This window comes from Malus domestica, chromosome 14, assembly GCF_042453785.1.
Source record: "Malus domestica chromosome 14, GDT2T_hap1".
NCBI lineage: Eukaryota > Viridiplantae > Streptophyta > Magnoliopsida > Rosales > Rosaceae > Malus > Malus domestica.
The window spans coordinates 18,376,446-18,399,077 of record NC_091674.1 but is presented as its reverse complement, the minus strand read 5'-3'; the positions used below and the strand labels follow the sequence as shown (position 1 = coordinate 18,399,077).

Genomic DNA, 22,632 nt, shown 5'->3' with positions numbered 1-22,632 from the left:
GATTCCCTAGCTTGAGCTATCGCCCCATTAGTGTCGTAGTGTCAGTACAGTGGAGACACTTTCTGGTGGAACCGAATAGAGAGTTCATAAATGAACTTTCCCATACAAACAACATTGTTGTAAGCTTCTATATGGCAATATATTTTGCATTCATAATGGAACACACTAAAGTCATTACTTTTAATGTTTTCATCCAAATATCTCTTTAGTTATAATAAAGAGATATCTGATTATCTCTTCATTCATAATGAAGAAACATCCAATAATGGATTAAATTCATAATCTAATACATTTACGCTTCCATTACGTTACTCTAATTCTTCCTCATTCTTGAGGAATCCATCCTTTATTATTTCTCAAATACTTAAGGATTCACTTGACAGTTGCTATGGTTCTGATCCTGGGCTTGCATTGATATCGTCTTGTACCGATCTTGGTACAACTCATATCAACGTTTTTCATACAATATGAAATACGTAAATCACCTTTCTGCATATGCATAAAGGATTCTATTTACACATTATTTCTTTGGGAGTCAAAGGGTATGTTCCCTTTGAGAAGAGCTACCTCCTAGTCTCACTAGAGTTGTTCTTCTGATTGAAGTTTTTCATCATATGAGAAACTTCCTAGCATCTTTTGTCTATTATTAGGGATTGATATAATCCAATTATATCTTGAAATCTATCATTGTAGATTTCCATCCCATGTATATAGACTATGTCTCCCATATCCATTCTATCTTTATAGAATGTTTAAAGTCATAACTTTAAAGAAGAAGTATTCTTTTCATTTCCAAAATTAATATATCATATATGTGTATATATATATATATATATATATATATATATATATATATATATATATATTCAAATTTAGGAACATGATTAACTCCCACCAATCTTTTGTAAACCTAGTAAACAAAAGATTCATTTACATCTTTATGAGAAATCAAACGATTTGATCTTTTCTCTCATAAGACGCTTATAGCTCCCACTAGCTTGCTAAGATTCATGATGGATGGATCTCTACAACTTACATGTCTTGTGATTCATAGTTTTAGACATATATTATCAAGACTATCTTAATAATGGTTTCGGAAACCCATATTATGTCCAAACATTGAATCACCATTTAGTTGTAGCTAGCAAACTTCGAATTAATTGAAACCAAGACTACGTTAAAGATGGTTTCTTCAAAGTCAACCAATCTCTTTGATTGTAGTCACTTTAAGCTACCAATTAGCTATAAAGGTTTCATTATTTCGGGTCAAATGGTACTTTACCATTTCCTTGAGTATATGTCGTATATACACTCAATGTAGTCATAAGGATTTTCATTCTTATTTCTTTCGAATTAAGAGGTGTAACTCTATGACATAATCATAAAGTTCAAACCATTCAACTGAGACAGTTTATAAATCCTTCTCGACTACCTTGGAGCTTGTGGTATAGGAACTAGGTTGTTATATTTGTTGATCACTATCTTGTCTCTCAAAGAACCCATTCTTTGAGTTCTATCCCTCGTTCCTTTGCTCTATCTTAGGCAAATCCTAGTGTAGGATTACAATGAACTACCCAACAAACAACATTTGTTAGTTGGTTTATAGAAATGATATCCAAATGTTATTTAAGGATACCCACAAGATAATTCTTTAAACAAATATTGCTTATTAGCACACAACCCCAAATCTTAACATGATTAAGATTTGTCTTTCTTTCCAACTACATCTTATGGAGTCATGAAAATTTTGGAAGGTCTTCTAATTGACAATCATATTATCTTAGAAGTGTATATCTTATATATGGGTAATTGGTAACATCCAACGAACTAAATCTTATTTGAGTTCGTTCTTCTCTTAATGGAGAAATCCATTATCTTATGATGCTTCTTTCCTTGATATCTTTCAAGGAAACTGTTCTAAAGTGTTACCTTTCATTGGATCAAATCTAAGGAGGTAAATACTTTAGACATCTTACTCATCAACTTACATTTCTTGAATTCTTTGAAACCTTTTGCAAAGTATTTGGACTTGTGTTTATTCAAAATAAATGATAGTCCAACCGAGAGCGATATTCGGTGAATGTCATACAACATGAGTAGTATTAGGTTGTGGACAAGTGCCACTAACATCTAAGTGAATTAACCTCAACAACTTTGTGATTCTTTCTTCCTTTCCAAAAGAATAAAGATTCAAACATTTTGCCTCTATACAATTTTAACAAGAAGGCATTGGATCCGGATCGAACGATCCAAAGCATCCAGCTATGACCAACTCCTAATTTACGTTTTAGAGGTATCACAACTCAGTTGGGATTAGTCACTACCTTGCAACCTTTTGGGTTTTAAGCATCGTTATATTCTAAACAGTTAACACTATCATATCATCTCTACTATAGAGATAATCAATTAGATTACAATAATCTAATCATTCATTAATAAAGAACAATGTTTTGTCAAACACAACATTCATCCATCTCTCATAGTGACGGAATTAAGTTCCTTAAAATTGGAATGTAAAGACAATCTTTGGTTTTTCCAATTTCTTTGGTAGTTCATATGAGGAAGTAAGTACGATCTGCTTTCGTAGAGATCTACATTTGATTCACGTTCCGAATGTGAAGTACTTTCTCTTCTCTCATTAATCTTCTACTTCTTATTAGCCACACTTTTACAACGATTGTAAAACATAGTTACTAATACGGAATCAAGCATTCAAGTAGAAGAACCAACTGTTTTGAACTTTTCAAGAACAATTTACAACACCTTCGAAAGGTGTGTTCTTGACACTTGCAAGACATTTCTTGCAAATACCCCTTCCAATGTCCATCCTTTCATAAAGAAAGTTTGTTCCCTTGGAGTTATTTCCCCTTCTTCATTTGACTTCTCCTTTGACTACAATAGTCATGGTCCTTAAACTCCCACTATCTCTCTTGAAACTTATTTCAATTGTGTTATACACATCAAACGATTTGGAGAGCGTGTGGTTATTGTTCACTATATAGTTTACAATAAACTTAGTGAACCATTTGGATAGGGACACAAAGGTGAAGTCCTTGCCTAGTTTCCGTCTCTAGAAGTGGTTTAACACTTCAACACTCAATGATTCAAAATCATCATAAGTCCATGTTGATGGACTATTTTTGTCAACTAACCATTATGTTCTAAACATAATTACAAACTTTCAAGAGTTGTTCAAGGCAACTCTCATTTCTTCATACAACAATTTGTAAGTGAAGAATCATGGCACATAAAGTGTCCATGCCCTTGTGCTTACTTCTCAAGTTCCTTGTTCATGTAACAAAGAAACAAGCACTAATGTTTGCGTTAGCTAAGGGTTGTTCAAAGCAACTCTTATTTCTTCATACAACAATTTGTAATTGAAGAATTATGACATTAAAAGTGTTGTCCTCTTTATGATAGACTTATCTAACATGTTCTTCCAATGATACATTATCAATAGGAAGATTGTGAGGATGAGAATACTTAGGTACATATACAAGCCATTATAGACAATCTATGGAATTGTAGTACCAAGTCCGGAAACTAAAGCTTTCGGCTTTTTCTTTGTCAAGTTTTGGATAGTGTTTGCAAATATATTGGTAAATAAATACATAACGAATATAAATTGATTGATTTTAAGCCATTTGATCCGGGTCTTTAAATCAAATAGAACCACCCACTATTTTTGGAAAATTCCATATCCCTCATCGAAATTCGAGAGTTTTGGAGGAAACTCTTAGTAGGGTATGGGAGACTCATCATTACCAAGCCCACCTCACAATGATATGATGTTAGCTAGCATCAATAATAATGAGAGAGTACGCTTACTCATTTGCATCTCTTGCAAGTACCCATCTTATTTGGCCTCTAGAGAATGAAGTCTCATAATGATATGATGTTGGCTCCATTGCACTTAGTTAAGTCATTCCCACCATGCAAGTTCGAGTAGGGGTTCAAGAACAACCTCACAATGATATGATGTTGATCATTCTCGTTGCCTACCTTCACAACATCATGTATGCATATAGAACTCCTCCTGAGTGTAAGCACGCACTTTGTAATCCCCCATGATAGGGTGAAGTCGGTGTACGAGTCACAAACGATCAGAGCCTACCACGGTGGAAGGCCACGAAAGAGTGTTCAAAGCACTCTCACGCTTATCAACTTAATAATGGTTTGGTTGAGGGTTTTAGGTCTCATCACATATAAGCATGCATTTTAATCTTATTAAAATAATTTGGTCCTATTACAACTATTGGTCCATGTGATTGATTTAGTTGTATATAATACTCCCACTATGCTTGTAAAACGGTTTTTAAAGCAAGAGTATATGATACTACTAACATAAGGTTTGCATTCATTGATGGACTATATAGTTGCCTTAGGGCCTTAGGATGACTATGAACCTTTGATTCAATCCAACACGAGCCTAGTGTTGAATCTCGGCCTAGGGATGGTGATTGATTTTAGTTACGCGTTTAATCATATTAAGGCGTGTTTTTCCTATTGGGCGTTGGACCCAACTACTCCAATTTCATGCATATCAAATAAAACAAGAAAGGAGTACTTCAAAGTAAAGAAGAGCTTATGCTCTTTTACAACATTTAATCAAAACAAATTACTTTAAAGTAAAGAAGAGCATATGCTCTTTTACAACATTTGATCATATCAAATTACAACCAAAATCTAATCTACACATTCCCATGGTTCAAACAAATTTGAGACGGCCTTTCACATAGCTTAATTATCGTAGGCTTAGGTTCATAATCACCCTTTCTTTAATTAATTAACGCTTTAACTATTTAAACTTGAATGCAACATTTTCATTTGGTTTTTGTTTCCATAGAATTGATTTAAATGGAGCTAAATGAAATGAAAATCCAATTCTCATTTAAAGATACAAACTATTTTGTTCTCAACTAATTTGGGCCAAATGCAATAACCACAACTTTTTGGGCTATGTTGCAAAACACAAACTTTTGAGGTCACTTTGTAAGAACACAAAAGTCCACAACTTCATGTAATTACAACTAGAACCCAAAAATTTCATCAAATACAAAAACTTCATTAAAGGAGCAAAACAATTTGTCCTTTAGTGTTTTTGGGCCTTTACGTAAAAACATAAACTTTCGGGTCAAAGTACAAATACACAAAAGTATCAAAACTTTATGTAATTGCATAAAAGCCCCAAAAGTACCCTATTTTAATAGGGTGGCCGGTTGGTGAGAGTGATGGTGTCATAAAAACTTTTGAATTTTTCAACAAAGTGAAAGGTGATGGGTTGAAAAGGTGATGGGTTGGTTTGAAAAAGTAGGTTTCCATAAAACATGGTTCCTTGAAACAAGGAAAATGTGTAAGTGATTGGTATGGGTATTTATTGAAAATTCAAACAATCCATCACAAACAAAAACTTCATTCAACAACCAAAACTTTTGAATCAAAATACCCAACCTTTTTGTTCTTGCCAAAAACATAACAAGAACAATGAAGAACATCCATGAAAACCCATAAGAGCTCCATGAACATTTTTCACCCAAAGACACCCCAAAAACTCTCAAACTTAAGGGAAATAAGATATTACCATACTAGGGTACTTAGGGGTTCCTAATGTCACTTTAAAACACTTTTAACAAGACAAACATGAACCCAAAAATCCACCATTTGGATTTGGCCGAATTTCCCAAAAACATGGCACCAAATTTTAGCTCCAAAATTCATGCTCATATGAACTACATCTACAACATTTGAGATGGCAAATTTTCTAACAAAATTTACATTCAAAGAAGCAAGAATAAAGCTTGTAACAATTACAACATTCAAATCAAAGACTATGAACTACAAAACCCAAAAGGATTCACCAACTACTAGACCTAGGCTCTTGATACCACTTAAAGGAAATTTTGTGAAAAACATGTTCATTTGAGCAACATCTATGGCATGCAATTAACATTTAAAGGCGGAATCATGCTTGTATGCACTCAAAAACAAAACATTACCCATGAAATTCAAAGCCTAGTAGAAAGGTGAACCAAGACTTAACTCAAGAACAAAGTGAGTTAAGATATTTTATACCTTTGTTGATTCCTCTTTGCATAAGCAAAGGCTAATCACCCAAGGAGAGGGCCTTCATTCCTTGCTTCTTAGTTCCATCGATTTCTTGGAGGAGGATGGTAGAAAGGATTCTCCAAGTTCCCAAAATTGAGAACCTCTAATTTTTCCACACCAAGGAAGGACTTGAAGAAGAGATGAGTGACCTAGAGGAAGTAAGATTGCTAGCTAAAATCCTCTAGGGTGGCCGGCCTCTTAGAGAGGAAGGGAGAGACATTGTGTTCTCATCTTTTCTCTAAAAGAAACCCTAATGAAGAAAATGCTATAAAGTCATATTTATACCTACCTTCATTGGAGTGGCAAACTTGTAATAAGTCCAAAACCCACTCCTTTATCAATATGGCCGGCCATAGGGTGTTATTGGGCTGTTTGGGCCTTTGTGAATATTTAGTCATTAAGTTGTCATACAACTTAAGTTAATGGGCTTAACGTTCGAAGCCCATTGGGCCTTGAGGCCCAAAACTAACCCGAGGTCTTTAACGAACTTTATTCATTTGATTAATTAACATATTAATTAATCTTTGCCATAAATAATTAAACCATTTAATTATCCTTACTCATCTCCGTTGTTTCTTCAATCTCTACCTTACACGGCGTACAATCCATTAGGTTCCTTTTAGCGAGGCAGTGGGCGATTAGAACTCTTTCAAATCAATTGTGAATTAAAACTTACTTTCAATTCTCCCTTTAGTGTTTATACACGTTTAGGGCTTCCACAAACCATGAGTGACACCTAGCAGATGTCATGGTTACCCAAGCTAATCAGAAGAGGTGGAGAACCTATTCAGTTTAGGATTACAATGCAATACGGTCTTTCTCTAATACAATACTCTTGACCACATTGTTTGGTTTGATAGTTTATTCATGTCTACTATCCAATGTGATTCATTTACTTATATGATTACTTTGAATGTGATTTGGAACGACTTCCTAAATCTCATTCATACTCTGGCCAGAGATTCTTAATCATATCATAGAGTATTCTCCCTCAAACGGTTTGAAGGTTAGAGATCCCTTGTTGCGCATTCACTTGCCTACATGGCTAAGTGGCTTAACCCCAACTATGCCGTGGACACCTCTGACAGAGTGACTTTGACATAGTCAAAGATCAATGACTTAACCACAAGACAACTATGATGCCTTAGGTCAAATGACTACTTTGCATTATCCCAACCATGAGTTCTCATGTGACATGAGTTTGAGAACTCCTCGTTGATCGTGTTCAGTGGACTTATTCTCTATTGAGCACCTACATGCTTGTCTTGGTGTCAATCACACCAATGACTCGAGACCAGTCACTCTCCCTGAGAGAAGACACATCACGTAATGATCTTAACGGATTGTCAATGCCTAATTGGCAATCTTATGATCAGGAACATTTAGGATATGTATACGAAAGAGAATGGTCTCATGAATCTAACTTCTTTAAATTACATTCTCCTAATTACATATTCCTTGGACTTATCGTTTAAGCATATAACATTTATATGAGACGGCTTAAAACAATAATCTTTGCCCTTGATATTAAACTATATTAGTTTAACATGTGAAATGTCCGTAAAGTATCATCATATGGTTGGTTTTAGGGCACATTTCCAACATAGACAACTTGATGCTTTTAATAAGTTGATTGCCAACTTGTTAAATTTAGATGAAGATATTAAGGATGAAGATAAGGCCTTAATATTGTTGAATTCCTTGCCGGACTCTTATGAGAATTTTGTTACCACTATTAACATGGTAAAGAAACTGTGAAATTTGAAGATGTGTCAAATGCCTTGATGAATTATGAAATGAGGCATAGAGATGAAAATCATGATAGTACCTCTGAAGCTTTATTTGTTAAAGGTAGATCATCGAAGAGGAGATCCTCTTCTAGTAGGAAAAAATCACACTCTCGACCTAAAGCAAACTCTAAAGGTAGAAAAACCTTAGAAAGGGATGAATGTGCCTTTTGTCATAATAAGGGTCATTGGAAGAAAGATTGTCCTAAGTTGAAGACCAAAGGAAAAGAAAGTTCTGAAGCCAATGTTGCTGAGGTTGAAACAGATTTTTTTTATTTTGCTTTAACCACTTCCTCATCATTTGATTGTGCTACTAAATGGGTGTTGGATACGGGTTGTACTCATCATATGACTCCTCACAAGGATTGGTTTTCAAGCTTGAAAGAGTTTGATGGTGGTGTTGTGTTCATGGGAGATGACAATCCTTGTACAACAAAAGGGATTGGTACAGTTCGTTTGAAGTTGCATGATGGCATGGTTAAAGAGTTGACAGGTGTTCAGTATGTACCGAATTTGAAGAAAAATCTTATTTCTTTGGGAATTTTAGAAGCCAAAGGCTTCAGGTTTCATTCAGATGGGTAGGCATTGAAAGTTACTTATGGTGCACTTGTGTGATGAAAGCGCCTCGATGTGGTCATTTGTACCTATTGCAAGGAAGCACCGTGACAAGTGAAGCGTATGTAGTCTCAGAAAATATGATCATTGTGTGTACTTCAAGAAGTTACAACATGGGTCTTTCATTTATTTGTTGATATATGTTGATGATATGTTGATTGCCTCAAAGAATGTCGAAGAGATTGAGAAATTGAAGAAGCAAATGAAGAATGAGTTTGAGATGAAGGATCTTGGTGAAGTGAAGAAGATCCTTGGCATGGAGATCACTAGAGATAGAAAGAAGGGTTTGGTCAGTTTGAATCAAAGACAATACCTTGAGAAGTTGATCCGGAAGTTTGGAGTTTATGATTCAACCAAACCGGTTAGTACCCCTTTGGCTCCTCATTTTAAATTGAGTTCTCCACAATGTCCTAAAACTGATAAAGAGAAGCTGCAAATGAAAAATATACCATATGCAAATTTGGTTGGTAGTTTGATGTATGTAATGGTATGCTCTAGACCAGATATTGCTCATGCAGTTGGCATGGTGAGTCGATATATGCATAATCCAGGTAAAGAGCATTGGCAAGCAGCTAAGTGGATATTGAGGTATCTCCATGGTACTCGAGATGTTGGTTTACGTTTTGAGAGAGATGACTTTGGTATTGGTCATTTTGCAATTGGTTATGTTGATTCAGATTATGCAGGTGATCTGGATGGAATGAAGTCGACTACAGGCTATGTGTTTACTATGGTTAAAGGGCCAGTTTGTTGGAGGTCCATTTTGCAGTCGTCTGTTGCCTTGTCTACTACAGAGGCTGAATATATGGCAGTTTCTAAAGCTATAAAGGAGACCATTTGGATACATAGGTTGATTAGAGATTTGGGGGTTGATCAGAAGCAGGTGAAGGTACATTGTGATAGTCAGAGTGCCATTTATTTGGCTAAGTATCAGGTTCATCATGCGAGGACCAAGCACATAGATATGCGTTATCACTTTGTGCGTGAAGTCATTGGTGAATGAGAGATTATTCTCCAGAAGATTCCAACTAAAGACAACCCCGCTGATATGTTGACTAAGGTTGTTGGTGTAACCAAGTTTGTTCATTGTTTGAACTTGGCTCACATTTTGCCTATATAAAGAAGGCGTTGAGTAGTAGGAGTTTTGAAGCATTTGGCTCGGCATGAGTTGTTCTCTTGCTAGTATTTGGGAGTGATGTTTTGGTTGATTGTTAATTATGTTGTGTTGGCTTGTCATGACGCTTTCGGAATTTGGCCAAGGTGGAGATTGTTAAATATATGGCCAAATTGAAGTGGCCTTTTATGTGAAAGCCCAGCAGCCCATTTAAAGGGCCTTTTGTTCTTGGCCCATGTGGAAGTCACGGGGTGACTTAGGGTTTTTATTTGGCAGCAATTACTGCTTTTGTTATCAGAAGAAAGGCAGCCGCTTAGCAAAAAAAACAAAGGGCAAAAAAGAAGAAGAGAGGTGCCACAGCTCCCATATACGAAAGAAAACTGATTTTCTTTCTTGGTTAGTTCTCACTCCATCAAAGTGTTATTTGTTATAATAGCTTTGAGCTTTGTATAGAGAAGAAATTAATCACTATATTTCTTTCTCTATTTGTTTATTTGGTGTGTGAAAGCTATTGGTTGTATTGGGGTTTTGGGTTGTGAGCTTGACAACACTTTGTAAACTCCTATTTGGTTGATAGTGGATTATTGAGTGAGCTCCTACTGCTCCGAGGACATACTCCAGTTACACTAACTGTTGAGGAACCTCGTTAAAATCTTGGTGTCTTTTATATTTTGTTCTTGCATTCCATTTGATATATTTCCTGTGGGTTAGCTTGAGTTGGTTCCAACGGGTTTTGTGCTATCCTAGCACAACATTGAAACTCGTTATTTGACAATGCTTTGGTGAATATTTCAACAACTTAAGAAGTAATTCTTGAGTTTAATCTACCTAGTAGCTCCAATATCTTTAGGATCCGAATAGTTTTTAAGTCTTGCCAATGGTGTGAAAGTTTCATTAAAATCTACTCCAAGTTTTTGTGAGTAGCTCTTTTCAACTAGCCTTGCCCTATTCTTTTGGATTGACCCATCCAAATTAAGCTTTGTCTTGTTAATCCACTTGACACCTATGACATCTTTGTCAATACGCCTGTCCACCAATTCCTATTTGGAATTCTTCTCAATTACTAACTTTTCTTCCTCCATAGATTTTTGCCAAGCTACATCTTGCATAGCCTCTTAAAATATTTTTGGTTCAATGATATACTAGTTTATCATCAAAGCCTTATGTGATAAAACTCAACACCTAATAACAGGTGGTTAAGTTAGGACAATATCAGTGATATTGGTGGTAGACCATGTTTGGGCCTATAAACTTTTACATGGTATCAGAGCAAGCTATTCCTTCAACACATCCTGGGCCCGATTTACTAGGCTCAAATGTACCTCCTTAAGTTGGGTTTTCGAAAAGTTGCACTAGCACCACCTTAAGGTACTAAATGATTAGGCCCTCGAAAGTTGCGTTGGCCCTAATACTTGAATGATGATCGGACTCTGGAAAAGTTGAGTTAGCTCCGGTGTTATGACTTGACTAGTTCCCGATGTGGGAATTGGTTTCCCTTATGACCCTGTGTGGGGTCACTCGTGAGGGGACGTGTTGGAGAATAGGATCCCACATCGGTTATATGATAAAAGAATATACAATTAATATATGAGAGTTTTCACCCCTAATATTACTGAGGCTTTTTGTGATAAAACCCAACACCTAGTAATAGGTGGCTAAGTTGGGACAATATCGGTGATATTGGTGGTAGACCCTGCTTGGGCCTATAAAATTTCACATAACACACATATCTTAACCTTTTTCAGGAAGCATTGTATTATTAGTCTTGAACGTTATATTGACATGCGTGAGTAGTACATATATATCGAAATATCCCACATGGGCATAATGAGGGAGAAAAAGAGAGTTTAAATACCGAAGCCTTTTGTGAAAACTCCACCCTTGTCGAACTGTGCATGTGGTAATTAACAAATTTGGAACATTACAAGTGTTATGGAAGTGTCATTTGGCCGTCTCTCTGATAATTTTACAAGTCAAGACAATGTACTAAGAGCGCGTCATTTGGCTGTTTCTCTGATAATTTTACAAGTCAAGACAATGTACTAAGAGCGCTTTTACGTAAGGGTAATGGTAACCAAATAACATAATTGAATTTCGATTACGGATTACTCCGGTGTTTACTAATTATTAAGGAATCAACAGTGTGGTGGACCCCACCCAAAATAAGGAATGCAATTCCTGAAATTGGTGGAGTGGGATAAATAAGGTATTTGAATTTCAGGAGGGTAAGGGAATCGGGAATGCAAATTTTCTTCCTATTATGCCATCTCGCTTGCTGGCTCATCAGGCGGTGGATATGCTTCTCGCTCGCTGGCTCATTCCAAGGAAAAAAGTCCATTCCCAGTTTGGATGCCGGGAAAATACTAGGAAGCTGTGAGAAAAACCCAGGTGAAGAAAGTACCCAAAATAGGATTTTGAAAAATTTAGAGTGTGTAACGGAAAACAAAAATTGGAGTGATCTTCACGATGAGAAATAGAGGATTTGAAGATTGTAAAAATGCAGAGGCTGAGGTGAGTTATAATCTTGCTTGGTGGATTATAATCGTGTTTAGTGGCTTTCCTGGGTATACAGGGGGATGAGTGGGTTATAAATTTTTAACTTGTTTGGTCTGCGGAGAAGATGATTTGGCTAGGGTTTTTTAACTCCACTTTAATCAAACAAATAAAAATAATTATTTAAAATGTTATTAAAAATAAATATAAAGATAAGATGAAAAAGATAAGGGCATTTTAATAATTATATTGATTTATACTCCGACTCAAGTGAATTGGTAAACACCTCATATGAATTCAATTTTATTCCTACTCTAATTCCATAACATTTAAGTAAACAGTTTCAACAAGAATTTGATTCATATTTTAATTACGGTTACATAAACGAGCCACAAGTGATTTGAGAGTTATTACCAGATGCTAATTGTGGCTGTGACTTCTTTGATTGGTTCAAGCTTATTTAGCATTCAGTTGTTTTTTTCCTGCTTGTCATATGGGGCTAATTAGAAGAACTAATCCAAGTTAAATAACAATAAATTTTTATTGATCTACCGTTCCATAGGGGATAAGTGTCCTCTAATAGATCCCACATCACGTTCTCACCTGTCATTCGGAGATTTGATCTATTTAATTATTAATAGAAGCTTCTACGGATATTTAATATTAAAATTTTCTCTCTTGGCTGACCAAAGAAAAAACCTAAAATGTCCTCACTCCACCAAATTCATCGATTATCTAGAAGTCAATAATTCCCGCACTTGGACGCGTTTGGTTCGGTGTGTGCGATAAAATTGTTCCCTGATGAACTCACATTTTCCAGGAAATTCATTCCACAACACAACTTATTAAAAATAGGACAAACTCCAAACACTATATAAAGCACAGTACTCTTGCCTCATTTCCACAAACAACTCCCTCACTTCCAATCTTTCATTCCACAAAAAGAAGCCAACAAAGCAGGTAACTTTTATTTTTTTCAGCCCTTATATCAGAAAAGAAAAGGAGATTAACATGGCTTGGAAACAAAATGATGCGGAATCGTTGCAGTCCGCTGACGAGCTGAAACGCCAGAAAAGAATCAAATTGACCATATACATTGGTATTTTCATTGTGTTTCAGATTATAGTTATAACGGCTATTAGTCTTACTGTGATGAAAGTTAAGACCCCCAAGCTCAGGCTAGGCAACATCAACGTCCAAGAGCTCAACTCCGCCCCAACAACACCTTCATTTGACACTAAATTCACAACCCAAATCAGAGTCAAGAACACAAATTTTGGTCCATACAAGTTTGATGAAGGCACTGTCACGTTTTTGTACCAAGGCGCAACTGTCGGGCAAGTTTCTATTCCAAAGAGCAAGGCTGGAATGCTTTCCACCAAAATAATTGACGTTGAGGTGAGCTTGAGTTCAAGTGCATTGAGCAGTTCTAATATTGGGAATGAACTGAGCAGCGGGGTGTTGACTCTCAACAGCGCGGCTAGGTTGACTGGAAAGGTTGAATTGATGTTTATAATGAAAAAGAAGAAGGCTTCTACCATGAACTGCACCATTGCATTTGCTCTGTCATCGAAGACGCTCAAAAGTTTGCAATGCAAGTGATCAGACCTGCGAGATCAGTATTAGTTCTTGAATTTTATTGTTTCATTTTTTATCTTCTATGGGACTTCTTGCATTTTGCTGCAGAATTTTCATAGTATTGCTCTACTTTGTTTTTCTTTTTCTTATTTTTAATTTTGTTTGATTGAATATAGAAACAGATGATTAACTTCTGTAGAATATATAGCAAGAATTCCTTCCTTCATCAAATCGAATCCAATCACAAAATTTAATAGAATCGGATAGTGAAATGAAGAATAGATGTTGGTAGAAGTACTGTTGGACTGCACAATCACATTTGCCATGTCCTCAGAGACGGCCCAAACTTAAAATGCAAGTGAAATCAGACGTGATATTTATTTGAAAAGAATTTCCGTGGACACTTCTGTCCTTCTGCACACCTTACTTATTTCATTGTTTGATTTTCTTGATTTCTTCAATTCAAAAGTAAAAAACAAATGCAGGTACGTAGGATGAGAAAAAAATTGTACGGAAATCACTTTTCTATTGAATTCTTTTATCCTAAAGTGTGTTCCCGTAAGGTCGTTAATTTTTGGTTCCTGCTGCAATAAGAAGGTCATTATGACGTTAAAAAATAACTCTAAAATGAATAAAAGGATGAACAAATTAAACATGAAATATATCCTTGTTTTGGCCAGTCTGACTAGGGTTCTTGTTCGACCGGTCTGCCCTATTTCGAACTCCAAACTGAAGAATCTGTTTCTCTTGGATCTGCTCTACCGGCTGCGGGTTTGAGCATCTTTTTGGGGTATACTAGTAAAGAGAGAAGAAAAAGTATGATATCAATTTATGGTTGGGGGACTAAATGTACCCTACTTTTCGCCTAGTTTAACAACTACACAATTCAATGTAAAACAATGAGTATAAACAACATTGTAACCACCACACTGTAACAGTTGAATCTCAATACAAGTGTACATTTACGTTCAATTATCATTCAATTCTAATCTGAGTGGCTAACCTAAGTGGCAGCGAGTACCTCTGCAGCTTCATCTCTCCTCTATAGACTACTTGATGAAGGCAACCACCATTCCAACTCAATCTTCATCCAAGCTCAGTCACCAGATCCATTGTGTATGTAAATGGTCCTGTGATCATAGAATCAGTGAATTAACATTGGAAACAAACGTTATTCTAAGCGTACAAATACAGAGAACGATTATGATGCTCTGATATGAAGAACATGTTGTAAACTAAACAAAAAACCAATCAAGCAATAAACAAAACACAACGATTTGAGAGTTCAGAGTTCCTCCAATATAGGCGTACCTCTCTAGCAATGGAAGCTTTATTGATTACCAACAAATACAAGAGAACTCACAAACACAAAGTGTTCTCAAGTATACAAACTTATGCCTCTCAAAAACTCTCACACATAAAACTCTATCCCACATCCATCTATTTATACTAATAGATGTCATAGGTTTACACAAAGGCCCTAGAATATAGGAAACCAAATCCTATACTAAAACCAAATCTCAAACCAACTAGGAAACACAAATCCAAATATCTTGCGTCCAAGATATCCTAATCCTTTTTAGTTTAGGCATGTTGATTTAATGCCAAATCCAACAATCTCCACCTTGGCATGAAATCCATAACAAGGCATCAAACAATTTCCGTTGCTCCACCATATCGCAAGATCAAACTTGCTTCAACCGCACCAAATCCAAGCAGTGCTCGAACTTAGCTGCATTAACCATCTTTGTCAACATAACAACTGGATTATCTTCTGTAGCAACCTCTTTTAGACAAATCTCACCTTCAGCTACCACTTCTCTCACAAAATGATATTGTACATCAATGTGCTTAGTCCTGGCATGATGTACCTGATATCTGGCCAAATAAATGACACTTTGGCTATCACAATATACATCCAACTTGTGTTGTTCTACACCTAAATCTCATAACATTCCTAGAGTCCACTTTGCTTCTTTGATAGCTTCAGCGATCTCCATGTATTATGCTTCTTTGGTTGTAATATTGATCTCCAGCATATAGGACCTTTTGCCATAGTAAACACATGCCCAGTTGTCGATCTTCTCTTGCCTAAGTCTCCAACAAAGTCTGAGTCCACATATCCAATTGAGAACTTATCAATTCCTTCATCACATCTTTCAAAATTAGTGGGAATTTCAACCTTAATTATTGGCAATGCATATACACCATGTAGGCCATGCAATCTTTATATCTCGCAGGTAGGGATATGTCTCTTTTTCCCTTCTTTTTGGCTATGCAATCATCTTGTATCCTTAGTTCTTCTGATGGTGTTTCTTCTTCACAATCACTCTCTTCATGTTCAAATTGATCACCTTGTCTTTCTTCTTCCACAACTTTCTTACTTAGCTGTGAATTCACAACTACTTGTTCCCCAATCTCCACCATCTAAACATCTTCCTTTAATTTCATGTGACTTTCATCGAATGTCACATCTCTACTTACTATATTCTTGTTCAACTCATGACACCGAAGTCTAAAGCTTTTCACACCACTATTGAATCCCATAAAGACAGATTTCTTGGCTCATGGATCCAGTTTGTTTTCTTTCACATGAAAGTAGACATTGCATCCAAACACTCGTAGCTTATCGTAGTCCTAAGCTAGTTCTCCAGACCACACTTCAATAGGTATTCAACCCTCCAATGTTGTTAATGGCAGTTAATTAAGCACATAACATGCAGAGCTCAAAGCTTATGCCCAAAATCTCTTTGGTAGCTTAGCTTGAGATAGCATGCAAAGAACTTTCTTGAGCAAAGTCTTATTTAGTCTCTCTGCAATCTCATTCTGTTGTGGAGTATGTCTAACACTGAAATGTCGAGTAATCCCTTCCTTTTTACACACTTTGAAGAAAGGATCAGAGGTATATTCCCCTCTATTGTCACTTCTTAGTATCTTAATCTTCTTTCCAGTCTTGTTCTTCACCATGTTCTTTTATTCCAAGAAGATGTCAAGAACCTTGTCCTTTCGTTTCATCATATATATCCATGATCTGTGAGACTAGTCATCAATAAAAGATACAAACCATCTTTTTCCACCTATAGAAGCATTCTTTGTAGGCCCCCAAATATCAGAGTGAACATAGTCCAAAATCCCTTTCATTTGATTAACAGCTAAGCCAAATTTCACCTTTGTTTGTTTGCCAAGAACACAGTGCTCACAGAACTTTATCTTTCCAGTCTTTACTCCTTTTAAATACCCTTGATTGATCAATCCTTGCAATGCTTTTCTCCTACATGTCCTAACCTCATGTGCCATAATGCAGGCAAGTCATTTTTATCACTTTGCACTTCATCAGCTACCACAGCCACTCCATTTTCCAAAGTACTTCCTTGTAGCATATAAAGTAAACCATTTTGAGGCCTTTCATTATGACAAGTGCTCCTTTAACAACTTTGAGCACGTTGTTATCGGAGTAAAACTTGAAGCCTTGTGACTCGAGAGTGCATAGTGAGATCAATTTTTTCTTTAGATTTGGGACGTACCTTACACCATGCAATTCTCGAATCACACCATCATGATGCTTGATCCTAATGCTTCCAATTCCTTTAGTTGTGCATGGATTATCATCTCTCATATACACAGTTCCATTCATAACTTTGAAGCTTGAAATCCAATGCCTTTGAGAAGTCATGTGATGTTACAACCTGTGTCGAGCACCCACTCTTTCATATAATCCACAATGCTCGATGCAGTTAGGGCATAGACAAATTTCTCATCCTCGACTTCAACCATATTTGCTTCGGAGTCGTCATTCTTCTTTTTAGTCTTTTCTTTGATTTTAGGGCAGTCCTTCTTCCAGTGTCCTTTCTCATGACAAAAAGCACACTCATCTTTGCCCAAGAACCTCCTATTCTTTGAGACTCCTCTAGTACGAGACCTACTATTTTTCTTGTGCGAACCTTTCTTTTCTTTCAATCTCCCTCTCACCATCAAAGCTTCAGAGTTATTCCTTTCTTGCCTATCAAGGTGTCTCACCTCATGATTCATAAGAGCACTAGAGATTTCATCATACTTTATTATCTCCCTGCCATAAATCCAACTAGTCACGAAAGGGTCATAGGATTCAGCCAATGAGTTCATCAGGATCAAGGCCTTGTCTTCATCTTTGATTATCTCTTTAAGATTTGTCAGTTCAGCTAGAAGCTTGTTAAACTCTTCTAGATGGCCAATCATTTTTGTGCCCTATTTATACTAGAACCTGTATAACTTGCTCTTGAGATGCAGTCAATTCTCTGCACTTTTCTTCATGTATTTTGTCTCAATGCAGCCTGCAATTCCTTCGTAGAAGTTATGTTCATCACACCATACTTCTGTTGCTTTCCCTAGCATAGCCAAATTGTAGAACATGCATGAGCATTCAATCTTTCCCATTCTTCTTTTTTCATCGCAAATGACTTATCTCCTAACACAACAACCAAACCTTGTTGTACCAGGACATCTTAAACCTCACACTGCCACACAGCAAAGTTGTTTGTTCCATCAAATTTCTCAATTTCAAACCTAGCAACTTGGTTCCACTAGTGCCAGACTTTTCTTCAACATCATCATCACTGGTAGAATCACTAGTCTTTGTCATTGCTTAATAGTCACAACCCACGTAAGAACCTAAGCTCATGATACCACTTGTTGTAAACTAAACCAAAAACCAATCAAGTAATAAACAAAACACAATAATTTCAGAGTTCGTCCAATATAGGACTACCTCTATAGCAACGGAAGCTTTATTGATAACCAACAAATACAAGAGAACTCACAAACACAAAGTGTTCTCAAGTATACAAATTTATGCCTCCCAAAAATTCTCACACATAAAACTCTATCCCACATCCATCTATTTATACTAATACATGTCATAGGTTTACACAAAGTCCCTAGAATATAGGAAACCAAATCCTATACTAAAACCAAATCCCAAACCAACTAGGAAACACAAATCCAAATATCTTGCATCCAAGATATCCTAATCCTTTTTAGTTTAGGCATGTTGATTTAATGCCAAATCCAAGAGAACAATACTCACAAGCTTAGTTGATAATTAGTATCAAATAGTAAAAATCATTTTAGCTTCTCTCAATTGAACTGCAGCTCAAATGCTTAGTTGATAATTAGTAGGATATATCATCAAAACATATGATTTCAAAATACGCAATGCTCATAATTTGAGGATACAAGAAAGAAGAATTGATTCATACTTTCATGAGTTTTTAACAGAGATGAGACATTTTCTCTCACTAGAATTGAGAGGATTTTCTCACTGTAGAATGCAGATTCGGAAAAATTCATTGAGTGTTATGGGGAGCTCACAAGAAGCATGTGATAGAATGATACTGCTCAAATCTCTCGGCAGCTGTATTTGGGGAAGAACCCATTAATTATAAGAGCAGAATGATATTTCACATTAGCAAGTTAAAAGAGAAACCATTAGCTCAATAAGTAAACAGTAACCATGAAATAATCAAAAGTAAAACTAACAAGTGTAAAAAATACAAACATCTACAAGGTTTGAAACTTGACAAAGCAACATATATTGAAGACAGGAAGAAAGGAAAACCAGGCATAAATGGTTAAAAATAATCAATAAATGTTTTATAAATACAAATTCAAGGGTTGCACAAAGAATACAAATCAAGAACTAGTCTTGTTCACTCGCAGTTTGAATCCTAAATATGTTACAGAAAGAAGCAGTTCAACTCCACCCTCCTGCTTCACGCTACTTATCTTGTCTAATCACTTGCATTGCAAACTTTTCAGCTTCTTTGATGACAAATCAAATGCAATGGTGCAGTCCATGGTGGAAGACTTCTTCTTCTTCATTATAAACATCAGTTCAACCTTTCCGGTCAAGTTAGCCGCGCTGTTGAGAGTCAACACCCCGCTGCTCAATTCCCTGCCAAGATTGGAACTGCTCAGTGCTCTTGAACTCAAGCTCACCTCAACTTCAATTTTTTTGGTAGAAAGCATTCCAGCCTTGCTCATTGGAATAGCAACTTGCCCGACAATCACGCCTTGGTACAAAAACGTGACAATGCTAGCATCAAACTTGTATGGACCAAAATTTGTGTTCTTAACTCTGATTTGGGTTTTGAATTTTGTGTCGAATGAAGGTGTTGCCTGGACAGAGTTGAGGTCTTGGACGCTGATGTTGCCTAGCCTTACCTTCGGGGTCTTGACTTTCATCACAGTGAGACTCATCGAGGTTATGATGATGATCTGAAACACAATGAAAATACCAATGTATATAGTCAATTTGATTCTCTTCTGGCGTTTCAGCTCATCAGCAGATTGCAAAGATTCCGCATCACTATTTTTCCAAGCCATGTTAGTTATCTGCTAGATTTTGTTGGTTTCTTTTGTGGGATGAAAGCTTGAAAGTGGAGGGAGTTTGTTTGTGGAAGTGATGGAAGACAGTGGATTATATATAAGCATTTAAGATGGAATGGGATGTTTAGTGGTACAAGCTTCTACGAAATGCTGAAATGTAACCAAACACGCGTACATTATTGGGATTTTGACTATAGTCAATCTAGACTGCTGTATGTAGGATGAAGTCTTTTATATGACATAGCTTACAAAGAAAAGGATAATATAAAATAAGACGTGAGGTGCATTTCTCTCTAAGGCTTGGAGAGATCCGATTGTTTGTGTTCTAGGAAAAGTCTTCATAGGTGCTTTCCATTATATTAATCATTTCAATCACACGTTGAACACAATATTAACTTGAATATTAAATTAAGCTTCTCAAGCCTTGTTGGATTGGTTTAAGTTTCTACTATATTTATCATTTCAATCACATGTGAACACAATATTAAGTTTATTTGCTGGATTGGTTTAAGGACATCTTTCACTCCTTAATTTTATAATTTGAACACCCCATTCCACTTTGTTTCTTTAAGCAATAGAAAAAGGCAAGTTTTTTGGCCCATCATTTTTCTCCTCTGCACTCATCCAATTTTTTTTTTCTGCTCTACATTTCTCCATTTTTCTAGTCTTACGATTGAGTAAATTAAAGAAAAACTAATGTAGAGGTGATCTTGAGTTCAAGTGCCTTGAGAAGTTCCAATCGTGGCAGTGAACTGAGCATTTGGGTGTTGGCTCTCAATGCCGCGGCTAGGTTGACGGAAAAGTTTGGACTTGTGTCTATAATGAAGAAGAAGAAGTCTTCCACTATGGACTGCACCATTGCTTTTGACTTTGTCATCAAAGCCGCTCAAAAGGAAAATAAATAAATAAATTTTTAACGTTTTCCCAACGAAATAGGTGCAGTGCAGGTCGTGGGGCAACGTAACCGTATACCCGTTTATCCATACCCCGTTTACCCGTTTATCCAATTTTTAACCCATTTATCCTTTTTTGCACTTATTTACATTTTTTTTTAACCGTAAGCGTATACAACTCCAATAATTCTAAAATATCAATTTGCAGCACCCAAAACATGAATTCAGACTTCAAAGTTCTAAAAATGTAAAAATATAGAAATATGTGATGCTTAATTCTAAAATATCAAGCAGAACATTTGTATCCATTGTGAATTCAAACTAGTTTTACAAATAACAACCTAGTTTTACAAGCAGAACATGAATTCAAACTTTTCTAAGATATAAAGGACTAACTTCCACGACTACATAAGTGTATACAAAACATGTAAAAAAAAACAGGACAATACTATTAGGAGAAAGAAAAGAAACCCATTTGTTAGAAATAGTTAGAACATCTAAAAATATGAATTCAGACTTCTTCCACGACTTCCCTAATTTTAATTGAAAATCAAAATTACTGATTATTCATAAACGGGTAACCGTTATAACCGCGGTTAATGCCCATAATCGCCCATTTAAATTTTACGGGTAAACGGTTATACCCATACCCATTTAATTATCTAAACGGTTATCCGTAACCGCAAAATTTAAATGGTTGGATAACCGCGGTTACCCATAATCGATGGGTATTTGCCCATCCCTACATACAACTCAAAATAACCCAACCATAATTTAACCTATAACTCTAAACTTTGACTGCCACCACAAATTTTGAAACCGTGTAGCCATAAAACTCATCGCATCTCGCCATAAAGAACATAGGTACCATTTGGTACATGGGACGGGACAGAACAGACTGGGACGAGGCGTTTCGTCTCACGTTTGGTGCGCCTAAAATAGGTGGAATGTGTTGTTCCACGAGACGAATTTTGGGTGAATTTTCGTTCCGCCTCACCCATCTGGAACAACTCGTCCACATCCGTGGAACACTGTAGACATTGAAATTTCGGTAAAATAAATGTTAATCAATAATTAAAATTTCAATGTTTATGTGTCACATAAATTTTACACATAGCATGTGACTAAACGAAAAATCAAAATAAATCGGAAAAGTCATCAAACAGGACACGTGTCAACACCTGGCAGAAATGATTTATTTCATCTAATTATTTAAATCCAAAAAAATCAAGTTTTGGAATTCTATAAATAGGAGGCCAAGGCATTCATTTTGGCACACGAATTCATAACCAATTCACCTCACACCACAACCTTGAAGCTTTGAAACTCCAAAGCTCTCAAGCAAACCCCGAAGGATCAAGAAAGCTCTCTTCATTCTTCGTCAAATCCTCATTCAAAAGCAAGCCCCAACGATCCTTGAAGAACTTCCACTAATTCAAGATCAAGCCACCCCCCACAGCCCTTGAAGAAAACGTTCATCATTCATCATTCGTTCATCCCTAGATCAAGCCCCGACGGCCCTTTGGATAAACGACGTCAACAAATCCGCACAACTGTTTATCCCAAGATCAAGCCCCGACGACCCTTTGGATCAAGAACATCAAATCCACCCATTACAAAGATAGAATCAGAGGCTAAATTTGTAGAAGAGATTGTAACCCCTAAATCATCAATACAAATATTA

The 22,632-nt window shown here is 36.2% G+C and overlaps 2 protein-coding genes across 2 annotated transcripts; one reads left to right on the top strand and one right to left on the bottom strand.

Annotated features, from left to right (window-relative positions):
* The first annotated feature begins 13,125 nt into the window (after positions 1–13,125).
* On the top strand, positions 13,126–13,716 carry LOC103427362 (late embryogenesis abundant protein At1g64065-like). Its single transcript, XM_008365418.1, has one exon. It carries the CDS (start codon positions 13,126–13,128, stop codon positions 13,714–13,716), a length of 591 nt encoding a protein of 196 aa, XP_008363640.1.
* Positions 13,717–19,461: 5,745 nt separating this feature from the next.
* Positions 19,462–20,052, bottom strand: LOC103427361 (late embryogenesis abundant protein At1g64065-like). Its single transcript, XM_008365417.1, has one exon. It carries the CDS (start codon positions 20,050–20,052, stop codon positions 19,462–19,464), a length of 591 nt encoding a protein of 196 aa, XP_008363639.1.
* Positions 20,053–22,632: the final 2,580 nt, after the last annotated feature.